This window comes from Haliaeetus albicilla, chromosome 20, assembly GCF_947461875.1.
Source record: "Haliaeetus albicilla chromosome 20, bHalAlb1.1, whole genome shotgun sequence".
NCBI lineage: Eukaryota > Metazoa > Chordata > Aves > Accipitriformes > Accipitridae > Haliaeetus > Haliaeetus albicilla.
The window spans coordinates 27,056,837-27,073,690 of NC_091502.1; the positions used below are offsets into that span (position 1 = coordinate 27,056,837).

Consider the following 16,854-nt stretch of genomic DNA (forward strand, 5'->3'; position numbering starts at 1 on the left):
TACCTTCACAGATACCTTTGCTCAGCAAAATAGATCTTGATTCTGCTCACAGACCTGAGCTGACTTTGCACCTCAGCAGCTTTAATCTTTGAAGTTCCGAACCCCTTTAAAATATCTCCGTGAGGAAAATCGATTCGATTTTATTTTTAAAGATAATCTTGCTGGCAAGTAAAAAAAAAAAAAAACAGCTGAATGGACTGAAAAGAGGACAGAGGGAGAAATCTCAGGACTGTATGGCACCGAGCTCTCCACTCTCCTGTGCCTCCAGTGTCTGCAGCTCTGGTAACCCTCTGCCTCGGTGACTTCTTCTGAGCTCATTTTCCCTGTGCCACAAAGGATGAGGGTAATTAAATTCACCAGCATTTGTAAAAAAACCTCCCAAACCCAAAATCTTCCAAGCAAAATTGACAGAGCAATCCTAAGCCTTTAACACTGGCTGTCATCTTTTGCTCTACAGCCTGGTGAGACTCTCTAATGAGTCAGGTAATTGGCTTCCAACTACACTGAGTGTCACAATAAATTGATGATAATGCTATCTTTCCTGATACAGTGCAATTATTCAGCCAAAAGAGAATGAACCAGATGCTGCAGGACAGAGGGAACCACCTCAGGGGCAGCCCGTGGTTCTGCAAAGAGCTCCTCAAACTTTCGGCTGGAAAGGACCTGAGGATGCACTGAGTCCAGCAGGACACTTACAGCACTGCATTGCTGAAAGACTTTGAAGAAGCAAGGTTTATATGACTGGCTCTGGCCCATGTTAAAATTAAATGGAAAGGCAACAGAGAGAATGAGGAATCTGGCCTCCCAGCTTACCAGGTTGCTACCAACTCTCCTAAGCAGATGAAACCATCATCTCCCGCACACGCTTGCAGTGACATGCTAAGAGCAGCTCATGTCAAATCATGTATGTACTTACTTCATGTATACAAAGAAAATCCCCAAAACTGTGGCTGCATAGTAACAGAAAAAAACATTTTCCATCTCATTCTCCGTTTGTTCATCCAGCAGTTTTTGATCTGCTCCCACATCATACCACCTTTGGCTCCCCCAGACCTCTCAAGGTCCCACTTCACAGCACTCTATTCCCATAGCAAAACACTCCATACCTGTCATCTCTGTTTGTTTAAACAACAGCATCTTGAAAGTTGATGTTAACAAGCCAAACAACATGCTCCATTGAACATAGCAATTGTCATCCAGCTAGACCAAGAGTTGGCTTAGTTTTAGTTTCTTGCTTCGTGACATGTGAGGAAAGAGCACAAACCTTCCAAAAAGTCCTTTTTGTAGGAAAGAAGACGGAAATATGAACTTGATTCTGATGCAAGCTGAGCACTCACTTTTTCCAACATCACTGTGGTAGATGCTGATTATTATTTCCATTTTGCAGATGCTTGTCTTACTTAAATGTTTGCACCTTTTTTTCTTTTGACTGTTGCTACACTTCTCCAATAGTACCTTGCAGCAGACCACCAGTTGCACAAGTGGTATGATCATCATCATTACATGGGATTTTAAAAAATGTAATTAGCACTATACAAAGAGGAAAGGATTCTCTGCCACCTCCATAGCCAACGATCATGGATCCTCCTCTGCAAACAACTGAGTGTGCAAATAACGAGCTGAGGAGCACTCTTGGCACTGACACAGCCATGGGTAGGAGACAAGAGGCCACGCATATCTGCAGGCAAGCTCAGGGTCAGTGTACTCATCCCAAACAGGCAGCACTGACCCCCCCACCAGAAGATCTCAGCTTCTACTGCATCCAGCCTCACACCTCTTCCCAGCTTGGGGAAGGGGAGAAAAAGGGACCTTCACCCAGGGTTCCCTATGGTTCAGCACTTTGGGTGCTCCGGGACAGAGGAAATGTGGCTTCACGCCTACGTTGGCGAGTCGAGCCGGTCCTCTGCCTTCCCTGGGCAGCCCCTTGACCACCAGACTGCTGTGCAGACATGACCACCGCCTCCTGCCATCACAACCAACTTTTGGGGCTTCTCCAAAGGGCTTAATGAAGTCCCCTCATCTGGCTGCCTGCACTGGACCTAGCAGAGCTCTTGGGTGGAGGTGTGGAGGAACCACTTCTCTGCATGACCCCAGACACCCAACAGCAAAATGAGGAGGAGCCGGCTGAACTTACATCAGGGTCAGGCGGCATTGCAGGGCAGGTGGCCTGAATTGTTGCTTATGTCATATATTTTCAGTGAATAAATTCAAGCAAGGACAGGGTTTAAGCCAACCAGATGCCATTCTTTGCCTAAATGGGGACTAATACCCAAAGTTTTGCAGGCTGCTATGTGCCAAGAGTGAGCACCGATTCCCCCTTTCCTCCAACTCTGCTGCTCCTGTTACCTATAGGCATTTATCATGGATATCATTAAAAAATTATTTCCATGAAGACTGAGGCTCATAGCTGCTTTAAGATCCGGGATTTGTTTCCTTTAAAGGTTTGCTTTGGGCTCTGGGAGTTTCACTGACAGAAGTTAAACACTGCAGAAGCTGAAAGTTAAACTTGCATTGCAACATCACTGTCCCAGCACTTGCTTTTGGTTGGAGACGGCTGCAGATCCAACGGCACTTCTGCCGTAGGGAGCACCTGGAGCATTTTCCAAATGCATTTGGTAAACAGAACTCTTATCAATGCCTTCTGCAGAAAGCTAAACTCCTCTTTAGCAAGCGAGTAATCCAAGGGGGGGTTATAGAAAGCAGGAGGTATTTACCTTGATACTGAGAAATGGATTCCTGCAGAGTGTTTTCTGGGTCTGATCCGGGTAGCTGCTCTTTGTAGTGGTACTTGTCATTCTGTCAGGTCTGCTTTATCCGCCTGCCAAAATAAATCATTCAGCACAATGCTAAGTTGCTCTGCCTGAATTCGCCTTGCTCAGCACAGCAAAATCCTGTCGTGCTTTGCAAACACCCACACGGCAGGCACATGGTTGTTGTAAGCAATTATTAATTATTCCTGGTTTTCATTTCTTCTAGCACTTTGTGTCTGCAAAGCAAAAAAGTAGCATGGAAAACACTAATACACTAATCACCAGGGCACCCGAGACATTAAAAATTATCAGCCATTTCACTTCAAAGCAACAAAGCAGTGCTGGGCCAGGATCCTGGTATTACCAAATCCCAGCCATACCAGAGGACAACTGGGGCCAATGCTGTTCAACATAATCAAGGACAATATTGTTTAAACATTATCTGGGTGAGTACTGTTTAACATCCTTATCAATGACCTGGGCGATGGGGCAGAGTGCACCTGCAGTCAGCTGGCAGGAGATACAAGATGGGGAGGAGCGACTGCCACAGCCGACGGTTGTGCTGCCATCCAGAGGGACCTCAATGGGCTGGAGAACCTCATGAAGTTCAACCAGAAATGCAAAGCCTTGCTCCTGGGGAGGAACAACCCACAGGCTGGGGGATGACCGGCTCTGCAGAGACGGACCTGGCGTTGAACACGAGCCAGCAGCGCTCCCTCGCAGCAAGGAAAGCCAGCTGGGCTGCATTAGGAGGAGTGTTGCCATGAAATCCAGAGCTCCCTTCCAACCTCAGCCGTTCTGTGATCCTGTAATAATCATTTCAATACCCGTAGGAGGAAAGTGGGCAATTTTTACTGTCCCAAGCTATGGAACTCTAATTGCTCTGATCAGCCCCTTCATATCCTTGAATCACACAAGACACCTTGGCTTCTTTTTGTTCTGATATCAACCACATGTCTAGATCAACCATCTCAATTAGTAAACAGATCTCCAAACCTCCCCTAATCCCTCCCTGAACCCCAGCCACAAGCAGCAGCCTAGGGTCTTCATACAGTGCCTGGGGCAGGCTCTGGTCTCCACCGTGCTGGTGCAAATATCCTTGAGCCTTATTCTCCTTCCCATGGTAGTGCAGCTCCACAAATGCCATAGCAGCTCCTCTGATTTGGTTAGATACAGCTGAGACCAGGATCTAGCCTCTGCATTGTATATTGCACTACATCAAGCTGTCTTAGCTTTCTAGGTATGTTTGCAATATGCATTACACAGTGACACTGTAGTTGAAGGTCAATGCTACGGAGTGAGAAAAGTACCTACAGCATTGAAAAGGTAGGAAAAGGGGTTGAGAGGAAGAACCCAGCTGAGCATTAGCTCAGCTCTTGAACGATACTGGAGTAGTCTTGGGCTAAGTGTGAGGGATCTGCCCAGACATCAAGATCCCACCAAGGCGAGGCCAAGCTCACCAGCTGTGGCTGAGGTCACATTTGCTGCTATACGTCCTCACGGGATGTAACTGGTTTCAGCTCCCCATCACACAGGGCTGATGGTTGCACGGGGGCATGGTGTGCAGAAGTGTGCGCATGAGATCAAACATCTTTGGAGAGGCTGGCTGGCCAAATTGCCTTCCCAAGAGCAGGCTATAGACAACCATTGCTCTGCCTAAATGATGGTGGGTTTTGGGCTGGAGGCAGGAGCTCCTGCCTGCAGGAGGGGGCTCAGCAAGCCCTTCTCCATCCCTCCATACACTGGGTGTCTGATGGAGGAAAGCCCTCCTTTCCTGCCTCTCATTTTCAAACACAGTGTTTTCACATCTCCCCTGGAAGAATCCTTCCACATTTGCTTTCTGGCTCCCAAGCACCACTTAAATTTAACCAGGCAAAGAAATGTAAACCCATGGGAAGCCACTGTCCCCTTCCCTGCACCGCTGACCTCCTTCCCTTTGGACCTGCTCTCCCTCCTCCCTTCTCACCGACTACATCTGCGGAGTGAATGATGTGCGGGAGGATGATGTCTTTGTTGGGATTTTAGTACCCAGGCTTCCTGCTCAGGAAGCTGTATTGTTTGGAGGCACGTTAAACCCATTAGGCTTTAGCCTGTTGTTCAGTACACTCTAATAGATGTTTCCACCTCAGTGGCATGTGCAAGCTCTACAGCAAATGGGGTGAAAGGCTTTACATTATTATTTTGCGTAATTCTATTTCCCCCATGATGAGAGGCAAAGGAGCAAGTACTGTAGCCTCAAACAAATTAACAAATGTACGGGTTGATGTAAATTCTAGCAAGAGGACACTGTCTTAACTGTGGCATTTATACAACCCTTGAGTCCAGTGCACAGGAGAGGTAAATTCACGAGGGGGACCTGCACACCACTGAGTTACAAGCTCCACAGCATCCTCTGCAAAAAGCAATTGCTGCCCTCAGCCCCATTTCAAGAGATGAGATACGGCTACAACAAAATGGGATGGGATCAATAAAGTAAATTTGATGGTAAATTAAAGCATCCATGAAAAGCTCCCCTGAACCTCTGGAGGGTTAAGCAATGCAGGAGCAAAAGCACCTGCCTGTCTCCAGACCACGGCATCCAATATTGCCTGTCTCTGAGAGCAGCGCTGTGATGAATTATTTACAGCTACCAAGTTTGCTGCTGGAGCCTCTTGAAAGCTCAGGGGCGACACAGGGGAAAGAAAAAGGGTGCCAGGGTAGCAAGGGAGGAAGCCAAAAGGAGTCTGACCCTGGATTTCCAGGGATGGGCATGTTCATGGAGTTGGTAACCACCTTAGGTTTAATGCCCTTGTTTCCCTGGTTATCTATATTAATGTCTTTGCTAGCCCTTCTCACCAAAGACAGACTCAGTTAGACCTGCAAACAGCAATCCTGTGGTCTGTAGGAGTATTTTGGTCCCCCTGCCCATCCTTTCCAGGCCCTCCTTTAAATGTGTGCATCCTTTAACCCTTCAGGGTGGCCAGGAAGCTGCTACACCTGGAATTAGTCCAACCTCTTCCCTCATCAGCTTTCATAGTCTTCTTGGTAGAAAAAGATGGTAGAAAGCACTGATAGAAATGTTTTCACTAATTCCTGACCAGCAGGGTGCAAAAGCCCCTCGCCCTTTGCCGTGCACCATAATCACCCCAAATTTCCCACACCGCCATGGAGGGACTCAGTTCTTCTTTTCTCCAGGGCTGGGTGTCCTTTGCGTTAAGGACAACCTGCATCATCTGTCAGCACCTGGTGGCCAAGGATGCACAGCCATGTCTGACTCCATTCCACCACGCACACCTTCATCTCACCTTCAGCAAGGTTTCCTACTTCCATTTCAGTATTACCTGAGGGTGCGCACTGCCTGTGAAAGAGGGAGGGAGGGTGGGTGAGCTGCCGAGAGACCCGAGGAGAAACACTCAGCAGAGATCTGAAATGTTTTAAGGGTTGCCAGCAGTTAAAAATGAAAATAACCTATAGCGTTTAGATACCGTTCATCCACAACGCTTCTTTAAGCATAAAATGAAACAGAAAAGTACTTTGGTCCAGCACAAAGGACAATGAGCAGACCAAATAAAAAGGCAGATAAGTCTTAACTGGTAAAAAAAAAATTGCATGAAGATAGCAGCATGCTAAGATCAGTCTGGTTCTTGTTTCCTTTGACTGGATTGAGCCCAGCCGTGGCAGCATCCTCTGGGGATGTCATTTGCTTGCCGAGAGCCACATTTTTCTCCTAGTAGATGGACATCTCAAGATGGAAAGAAAGATTATTTTCGATTAATGCAATTTTTCCTAGGTAAGGTCAAGAGGTCTCACTGAATCTGCTCCTCTGCAGGAAGGAGGCAGAACTGGTGCTGCAGGATTAGTGCTGCAGGCTGGGTACGGCAGGGGAAGGAAGCAGAAAGGAGGGATGAGATAGCAAATGCCAGAAGATATACTGGCATCAGAGTAAGGAGAGAGGAAAGCAAAAAGAGCAAAACCCAGTGGGATTGGGGTGGGGGGACACATGTGCCCAGCTCAGGTCTGCAGCCCTCAGCTCCCTGATGGCCCAAGCCCCCTCCAGCAGCCCAGGAAGAGGATGCACGGTGGGAATTGCTATCCCTGCCTTGCTTCAGGCCTCCCAGCACGTTTGCTGTGGTACCTGTGGAGCATGCAGGGGCCACGCCGGCACAACGGGAAAAGGTGAGAAATAGTCAGTCCCGGAGTGCCACCCCTTGATTTTGGAGAGCCTGACCCAAACGCGCTCCCAGACCAGCCCTGCAGGACCAGGACCAACAGCACCTACCTCCTAACCTCGACTCCAGAGCAAGCTGCTTCCCATCTTTGTGCCTCAGTTCCCCCGAGAACAAGCCAGGGAATAGATACCACCTGCCTCTATAAAGTGTTTGGGGAGCAGTGGATAAACCGGGACAGGCAAAGGCTGTGGGCTGCGACAGCGGGGGCTGACTTAGCACAGCGGGAGCCATTCCCCAGCCGTGCCGGGGAGGAAAGGGTGCTGCAAAGAGCCTTGTTTACTCCCTCTTGCAACTTCTGCACTCTGCACCCAGCTGTGCCCACGAAGGAACTTCATCCTAAACAACAAAGCACAAGCTGAGATGCTGCTACAAGAGCTTGGACTTTCTAATGACTTCCACAGCAACCCTGCAGCCGAGCATCTGCTCGGTGCCAAACCTCCTCCTCCAGCTCAAAACTGCATTAGGAGGGTGTGGGACCAAGCTTCCCCCCCCAGCAGTGGTTTTAAGCCAAGCAGCAAAACATTGCATTTGGTTTTCAGGGTGCCGTAACGTAGCGGGGGCAGCTTTGGTGTCTCTCCCAGCTGCAGGAGATGAGTAAGCTCCTTCCCAGAAAAGCATTTTGCAAGGCCTTTTTGCAAGCAACGATCCCACTGTGAATGCAGGAGGCCAGCATCGTTTAAAAACACAAGCCCGAAGTGGCCATCCCACTTGTCTTAATTAGCTACCTGACAGCAATTAGGCTGTGTTTGCACAACATAACCCTGATTATACAATGTGCTTAATGAGTGTCAGCGGCTGCTGTTTTCCAGCTGGGGGATGCTGTCTAGAGGGCTGGGGTGGCTGAAGAACCAGGCTGTGGCCACGGGCAAATCCCTGCCTGCAGGAGAGAGGGCAGGGGTTGCACTGAGCTGCCTGCAGACCCAGGGGCAGCATCCCCCCTCCTTCCCAAGCCCGCTCCAGCCAACCCCAGAGACATGGTTTCTGCACGTTGGTCTGTTGGCACTGGTGATGGGTCATTTCTGCAAAGCTGGAGTAGATGCCACGTCTTGACTTCAGTCCTCTGCTCCTGGCAAGATGTTAAGCAGGACAACACAGCCGCTGGAAGTCTGCTTGGTGAGCTGATGGCCTTTCCGTGACCGAAGGGATGAGTTTGCCCCATACGTGGATGGGAATGAACTTCTGAGAAACACAGTAGTGGGGCAAGGAGTGATGGCAAAGGCACGTTTCTCCCTGAAGACCTCCCAGCGGAGGTGCCTTAGCAGCGGGGGTCTCCTCCTCCAGGGATGGTCTTCGCCATGGATGGCAAGCAGCAACAACGCAGCCAGAGTCTGCTCCCCATCACACCTTCACATTTCACTAGCCTGCAGAGCAGCCTGGTGCTGAGAAACCCCTCTAAGCATCTTCACCCACTTTGCTATTCGTCCTCCCTTCCCCTCCTCGACCACGAGGAGTGCAGCCCCACAGTGAAGCAGCTGCTCCAGCCAGCCCTGGCTTTTCTGCGCTGCTCTCTCCTGTACAGCTGTACCCACCAGCTCCAACACAGCTATATCCATTTACACACATCATCAGAGGGGAGAGGTGTTATCTCAGCCCAGCAAGGTATTTCTGATGCCACACGCTGCTCTGTTGGAGCTCTAACAGTGCCTTTCACCTTTTCTCCCCCAGATCACAGGAGCGTGAAATTCATTTGCCAGGAAGACACAGCCGCCGAGAGGCTGGTGTCGGGTGGGATGCAGGGTGACAGGCAGAGGTGGCAGGATCCATGACCACAAGCGGTGTCACTGACCCTGGCACAAAGCCCTTTAAAGCCAGCGCTGCACCCTGACAAAGCAGAAAATTGCTTCCTTATGCACCTGCAAGTAAACTCTTAAGAAAAATTGCTTCTCCCGTAAAACTCAGAGGGACTTCCCATGCTCAATAGCAGTGTTTAGGAGTCTAACGAGGTGCATGGGTGGCCAGGTTTCACCAGGGGTGACCTCTGGGAGACAATGTTTTCGGTGCAGGGGCTCGGTGGAGCAGCTCATGCAGCAGGACCCCAGCCAGCAGCTACCAAGCATCCATGGTATTTAGTCATGTACTTCAGGGAAGATGATGGATGGATGGTCATTCAGAGAGCAAAGGTGCCTGATGCTGCAGATCCATCAGCTGATATTATTCCTTCAGCTATGGATGAAGGGTTTGTCCTCAGAGGCCTGTTTTTTCCACATTACTGTCCTGGGTCACAGCATCCCTCGGCAAGGCAGAGCCTGGCACGACAAGCCCTGGGTGTTGTGGGTACAGGGAGCTGAGCTTGGACGTGCCAGCGGGTCAGTCCCACACCAACTGATGCCATCAGGCTACATACAATAAAATATTACCATTAATTATAGCCGTACTTGCCTGACATCTCACCACTGCTCCCAGGAGACAGTGACCTGCAAAGTGGCAAAGTGGGGGGGCTACAATCTGGGCAATAACCCCTATAAGGACAGAGCTGGGCCAGATAATCTTGTAAACTTTTGCAGCACAGATTAAAATGCTCCACTTGTCCCCAGGCTGTCCTTTCTTTGACACCAGGGCAGCAGAAGTACCCCAAAACCTCCCAGTTTCTCCAGGACGTGCACAATGGTCCTGGCTGCGATAGCAGGGGACTGGGCTTGGTGGCACCAGAGTCCCGTCCTATTCCCAAGGACATAAATTTATCACAACGCCTTTATTAATAGCAGCACAGCTCCTGTTAGCTGAACAAGGAAAAGCACGCGCTGGGCTCAGCAGAGCTTAAGTAAATAACGGCGAATGTAACACAGCAAATTAAATCCCAGTAGGGGAGACAAAATGCCAGCAAATATCCTGTAATCTGTCTTCCTTCTGCTGAATTTCTAGATAATTTACATTCACCGGCAGTAAAACTGGAATAGTGTCAGTGTGTGTATTTATGAGCATGCCTGTGTGAAATGGGAAGCTGGTTTGGAAAATGTGGGTGCAAAGATGCTTTATAATACAACAGAAGGAAAAACCCAGTGCATACACATCATTGCCTCCCTGGAAAAAGATTGAGAAATAAAAGGGATGCGCAGATGTGCCCAAAAGCTGTTGCCATCTTGTACCAACTGGCAAAAAGAAAGTGAAAATGAGATCAGCCAAGCTCAGTGACTCTTTGTAATGAGAAATGTGTCAGGGATTACACACCCCAAAAACTCACAAGAAGTTAAACAAAAGGAAATCTGTTACTGAGAAGTTAAAAAGATTAGAAGAAAGAGAAAAATTGGTGTTGAAACCCATGAAACACAACCATGAGTGATGAGGGAGAGGCACCAGCCCTGTTCCAGCACAGGGCAGGACCGGCTGCTCTCCGGAGGTCCCTGCCAGCCCTGACCCCCTCTGACTTGGGAAGGACGAAGCCCTGGCAGGATAAAAGGGAGAGGATCTTCCCACTGCAAAGCAATAGGTTGCTTTTGGGTGGTCGTTTCTGAGAGAGCATGCAGCTATTCCCGCAGATCAAGGCCAGCAGAGCCATATGCACAGCGCGGGGACTGTCCCCGAGTGCCAGAAGACCTTCACGGTGGCGGTTGCCATCACCATGCATCCTTGGGAAGAAGGCAGCGCCCATCCCATGAGCTGGAATGGCCTCACCTGCAAGAAGGGAAAGTACCTGAAAGCAAAAGTGGCTTGGAGCACAGAGAGAAGGAATTGCAGAGGTTACGGGCAAGGGAGGTGTGGGGGCTGAGATCCCCAATCTCAGCCAGTTACATAAGCAGCAAGGCTGGGAATTGCATAATGACATGAATCATTCACACGGTTTCATTTTCAAAGGCTGCCCAGGGCTACGGAGCCGTCAGGGTCCGGTAACCCCTGAGACCCCCTGCTCGCCGTCTTGCCTCTGCTGCTTCCCAAGCTCTGACGGGATGCGTCCCGCCTCGTGCAAAAGCAACACCTCATTAAACCTCGCCGTAGCTCCTGCCCTTGTTTCTCCCCGCGTGAACTCTGGGTTTGTTTGTGCTGGCAGTCGTGCTGTGGGTGAACGCAGTTCAGCTCAAGGATGTGTAAGATGTTTGCCAGACAGGGATCTGATGGCTTTGCAAGTTTTACTTCTTCTCTGTAAGATTTTATGCAGGTTACGGAATAAAAAGTTACGGAATAAAAAGTCTCCTCTGGACTGTGCCAGATTCTGAGCGTACTCTTGCATGGGGGACAAACAGATGTAGTGTGTACTACAGAAAAGTGATGTCTTGTCTCCTCAGTGGGGATTTTCTATTTTAGCACCACCTCCGGTGTGTTTGGCAGGGAAATATTCCCTGCTTCAAGCAGCTTAAAACCCCAGGATAAGAGTTAAAATGACGAATGAAGTATGAAAAGCCCGTTCCCCAGTGGGGACCTGTCTTTCTGTAGGCTGCAGACACGGTGCTTGAGTCTATGGAGAAACATCTGCCATAGAAGTCTGAAAGAAGGTGATCCCAAACCAGAGTTTTTCTAATTTGGGGGTTTATACACTATAAATACCTTCCTGATATATACTATAAATACCTAAATTTCCTCCTTATTTTACTGATGCTTGGAGAGGAGTGAAGACTGAGAAAAAGACTGGCTTTTTGCTGAGTATTTCTAAAGAGCTGCAAGACTTTGCAGTGGCATTTGCAAGGAGCAGCTGGAGGAAACGTATGAAAGCAAGAAAAAGGCAGCAGCCGGGGGGCTCCAGTGCCTGACAGATGCAGACAGTCTCCAATGAGAAAAACTAACTTTTCGAAGGGGAAGCTATTGCAAAATGAAGCGCAGAAGACGCTGCAAAAGCCTCATGCCTTGTACACGCAGCCTGAGTGAAAGCTCTAATAGCTCCCTGGAGCACAGTCTTCCTGGAGCAATCCAGATGTTGTTTGCTATGTATTATCTATAAGTTCTAAAAAAAACCCCAAACCTACAGGATTTTCCATCTGCACACATGGTTTTCCCAGGACCATGGGCCTGATCCTGAGTATTGCACGAGGAGCACCTACACACCAATTCACTTGCTTACTATCCATCTATTTCCACGGGACATTCAAGGGCAGCTCTTTTCTCCCTCCAGATTAATCCATAGATTAGCAAACAAAGTGTCCCCAGATTCTGGGGGGAGACCGCTAAGGTTTATTTCACCAGGAGCTGGAAACAATGCAAGCCACCCGCACGCAAGAGGGATTGATTGAAGGGTAGGTGCAGAGAAATGCTGCTACGATGAACAGGGAACTGAGAGTAGAGCTTAGGAGAAATTAAAAACTTCCTTAGCCAGCAAAAGAGAGGCAAAGAGGAGCTGCTTATAAACACCCAGGAGGAAACACTGCGGGTAGAGGAGAGTTGGTGACATTATGGGGTGATTTTGGAACAAGGAGCAAGCGCTGGAGCAAGTCCCAGCCTAGTGCAGCTGTCAGCAGCTGGAGCTGGCACGGGAAAGGGAAGAAATGCTGATATTTTGGGGAGCAGGGGAAACAATTCACGTCACAACTAAGTGTGCTTCTTCCATTATTTAATATTAACGGACTGCAGAAAGTTGTCTTTATTATGGAGGGATGTTGCTTCTTTTCTTTTTGCTGCCAGGTTTTTTTATGCCCTTTGGAAGAAGCATCTCGTACTCACCCCGAGAGCAGGTACAGGCTGGCACACTCAGACAGATCAAGGAAACCCAGTGAAAAAGGAGATTATTTTCTGGAAGTCCCCAGACCTGCAGCTGGAGCCACATCTGGCCCCAGCCAAGCTGCCTGTCTGCAGTCCAGTGCCCGGCCAGCAGCGAGCCCTCTCCTGCATCCCTGGCAGCAAACTTGTCCCGGGGTTTCTCCAGCCTTCCACCCACGATCAATTTCTCCCGGAGGATATTGCAGAGCCTTGCAGCATTTGAATCATGTTTCAAGCCAGAAATTCCCCGCGTCACTCGCTGTTCTGCAGCTTCTTACGCCACTGCCTCCATTTCTTTTGAAAATTAACATTTTCAAAGCCTGTGGGCTAATGACAGCTCCTGAGTAATGAGGCTCCCAAGCCATCCCTCAAGTCCACATTTAGCAAAGTAATGGCTCGAGACACCGAGCATTTAATCCAGGGGATGGCTCAAGCCAGGGCACGTGCAGCAGGTTCAGGATAAACCTGGGATGTGCCGCCAAACTACAGCAAGAGCAGCACGGTGCAGACCAGCACCCCCAGGGAGGCACTGGGACCAAACTGGGAGCCAGGAACCACAGAGAAAGAGGGGTTGGGATCTCTTTTGGACCAGACCAAGGTCCCCAGAGATCCCTGGGCTGCTGCAGGGGAGGCAGCAAAGCCAGCAGCCCAGCAAGGCTGAACGGCTGGGTTAGGAGTGCTTGGGTGAGCCAGGACAAAGCATTTCAGAGCCTGGAAATGCCACCCATGCCCAGCAGCATGGCTGGCAAAAGCAAGAAAACTGGAAGAGCAGGAGGGAAAACAAAGAGAAATTAGAGTATATTGCAAAATAACCAAATAATAAATAACAACCAGGAGGGCTGGGAGTCAGGAGGGCTCTCACAGCCAGCTTGATGCCAGTGGTTCCCCCAACAGCCCTTCAGAAACGTTAGGAGGGAATTGGCCAGAGCAGAGCACAGCTTTGTACATGTCTGTGTAAACAAAGTGGGGGGCAAACCCTCGCTCAGGCTGCATGGCTTTTCAACAGCTGCTGACTCGTAGTGGATGGCAGAGCCGATGGATGCCACAGCGGGGAGGCGATGCTCCTTTCTAATGCTTTTCACCTTTCTGGCATCTTCCACCTGAGCACAAGACACCATACACCAGTGCAGGGCAGGGAGCGGAAAAAAATGCAGTCATGAAATTGCTGCAAATAACTGATAAAAGGCCCTTTGGACCAGATCAATACGGCTTGCACCACTGGTGAGAAATCAGATCCTGATAGGAGCTTGGATAAAGGATGCTCCTTTGCCCGCTGGAGCTGTACCAGCAACCGCAGGCAAGCTGCACTGCACTGCCTCAAACAAATGCGATATGAGGTTATCATATACAGCTGGTAGGGTGAAATATAGACATGAATTTTGATAAGCTCCTGAAGCAACTCAGCTTTGGCCTATTTGTACGGCTGGGTATCCTTGGTGCTGCTCATAACCAGCCCTAAGTGTCTCTCTTTTTTGCCTCATTTGCCCTTGTTCTTTGATTTACTCCAACATCCTTGACTGGCGCTTTCCTTTTTGCTGTGGACCCGGAGCACTAAGTGCAGCAGTGAAGAGCTCAGAGCCTGCTCAGGTTGGACAAAAAGCAGCAGGACCTGATAGCACCATGGTCCAGAGATCCCACCCGTCTCCTGGTGCACTGCAGGGTCTCCAGCTGGAGAAAGCCCATGGCAGGGCTGCAAACCCATGCACGCTGTGAAAAGGTGCCTCAGACGCATATCCAGGTGAGACGGGAGGGATGTGCCCTTCTGACACAGTAATTGCTCAAAAGCACCACAGATATAAGAGGTCCAGGGTACATCCATACGCGCACCTTGCAGAGAGCCTTGGGCATACCGTGCCTCCTAAACAGAGAGAAACCTGCTCAGTACCTGGAGCAGTAACAGCTTTTACAGCCTCCGTCGACGGACACAAAGCAACCTTGAGCAACCCTGAGTCTGTGCCCTGAGGTCTCCCCAACCAAACCTCTGCTCCCTCTCCCTACAACCGGGATGTACTGCCAAGGATGGGGCAGCCTTGACCCTGGCTAACCAGATCCACAGGGGCTGGAAGCAGAGGGGTGCAACAGCCCCCACCCAGGGTGGGATGACTCCCCCCCATCCCCGTCCCAGCACAGCCAGCCGCTTTGTCCCCAAGCTCAGCAGGGAGACTACAGCTGAAGCCTGAGAGAAGCAGCAAGCATGATCAGCTGGGCTGTGCAAAGCACAGCGCCTTCTTCCAGCATTTAATCTCACCTCTACCTGTTAAAAATCAGGGTTTTCAGGGAGGACAGGCTGGTCCCACAGCTCACTCCCATGAGACCATGCCCAGCTCCAAGGCTTTAAGCATTGGCTGGTTTAAGGGACACACCAGCTCCACCGTTTGCAAGACCCAGGAGAAACCAAGAAGCCTGCTTCACCCAGGACCCCTCCAGCTAAGAAAAACTCAGCAGGATGCTGACAGGAGCAGGCAGAGGCAGCAGCTCAGCCCTGAACACAGGGCTCGTCCCGAGGCTAAGCCCACACGTCTCCTGAGCAGCAAATGCACCTAATGAATAAGAGGGATGCAACCCATCACCTTGGTCACTGGACTGTTTGCATCTTCACCCACAGCCTGCAGAGCTTCGCACCCATCCGAAGCAGGATCACAGTGTTGGTTACAAAAAGCTGATGTGACCTCCTGGCTCTGAGAAAATTGGTGGCAGGGAGCAGGAAAGGGTTAATGCCGGGGGAAAGCCTTTGTGCAGCTCTGTGCCAGTCCAGGTACAGGTCAGGTCCATACCTGCCTGGCATCCTTCCCAAGAGTCTGCCAAGACCTGGGGTGAGAAGAGGCATTGCTATAAAAGAAGAAGCAAAACTGTAAGAGAAACCAGCTGTGGCAGTCTCTGGGGTTGGGAAAACTCCCTGCAAAGGGAGAAATAAGTGGAGCTGCCTTATTGGAAAAAAAAGACTCAAACACATAACCGCAAGCAGAGAGGAGTTGACAAAATACATGTGCAGAAAGCCGGCATGGAACAGGCGTGCAGAACATTTGTAATCGCTCCTTTTTTTTCCCCTTTAGCTTTCAAGCTGCTGGAAAAATCCAGCTCCTGAGCCAATGCATTCAAGGAGTCTTGCAAAACAACACAGGGAAAAGCAGCGTGAGAAACTTCACATCTACCAAACCCTAAGCCTGTCCTGCAGCCTGGAAGCAGACCCCGAGCGAGCTCGGTACCAAAGTCATCCTCAGCATCTCCTCGCAGTGGGCAGGCACTGCCATACTCACAATTTTAGGACTCTCCCGATTCCGATCCCACTGCGCTCGGAGCAAAAGTTTTCCTCTGCCAGCGGCTGCTGGGGCCATTCACTACTTTTACTTCCTAGCCTGGAGGTGGGGATGGGTGTGTGGAGGTGGGGCTTAGGCTGCGATTTCAAAAGCCAGAGTACATTTTGACCAAAACTTTTGCAATCTCTTTCAATAGGATTTTTTTTTTTCCTTATTCTGCAGTTGCAATCCAAAAACGACAGAGCTGCCCATGTGGTTTGCTGATACAGGGCTTTTCAAACTGCTTATGCAGTCCCAGTCCAAACTGGTCTTTGCTTTTGCTCTGTCTCCTGGCTCCCATCCCCTCTCCCGGCCATGCACGGGTCCCGTCCCTCTGGGTCTTTTTCCTTACATTCATTTTCTTACTCCATTTGCTTTATCTGCATTTGTTTCTTTAACTTTCAAAGCTGTGGTGGTAGCCTGGGATTTGTGATTGCGAGTGTTTGTTTATATGATCCTGGATTGTTTATTTTTCAGTAACTCTTCCCATTGCTCTTTTGCACTAATCACTGAGGCATTTCCAGCTAAGAACCGGAGGAGTTAATGAACAGGCAACCCCAGTTAAAGCTGTCAAAGGGAAAGTGGGATTTCTCCCTTTGGGGTTCTTCTGGTGCCTTTGTGTGTTTGGGTTGCGTGAGGGGGATGGCTCCGGGTGGGCATCGGGGATCTCCTCTTCTCCTTGCTTGGATCCAGGTGGATGCTCTGCCTGGCTGCTGGCACAGCTCCTTCACTGCGTGTTCCCCCTCCTCACCCCTGGTTGTTGGGTTTGCTCCATCTGCTGCTGGCTTGGCTGGGGACGGTGATGCAGGTGTGCCCACCGTGCCACGACGGAGCTGGTCCTGGCCCCGGCCATCTCTGTGCTGTAGAAAAATAAGGGAGATGAGCTGCTGCCTGCACTCAGACACCATGAACACAGGCATGGGGTGAAAGCAGAGCTACTAACTTGTTCTGGAAATGCATCAGCAAAGAAAAACTCAG

At 49.9% G+C, this 16,854-nt stretch overlaps 1 protein-coding gene across 1 annotated transcript in view; it reads right to left on the reverse strand.

The window, feature by feature from the left end:
- The window catches only part of SLCO2B1 (solute carrier organic anion transporter family member 2B1), a 60,088-nt gene extending 43,875 nt beyond the window's left edge, over positions 1 to 16,213 (reverse strand). Inside the window, exons 1-2 of the mRNA XM_009925857.2 lie at positions 15,838 to 16,213; positions 2,715 to 2,818 (exon numbers count right to left, since the gene is read on the reverse strand). Of these exons, the coding sequence (XP_009924159.1) occupies positions 2,715 to 2,795 (81 nt within the window). The 5' untranslated portion in view covers positions 2,796 to 2,818; positions 15,838 to 16,213. The remainder of the gene's footprint in view (positions 1 to 2,714; positions 2,819 to 15,837) is intronic.
- Between the last annotated feature and the right edge of the window lie 641 nt (positions 16,214 to 16,854).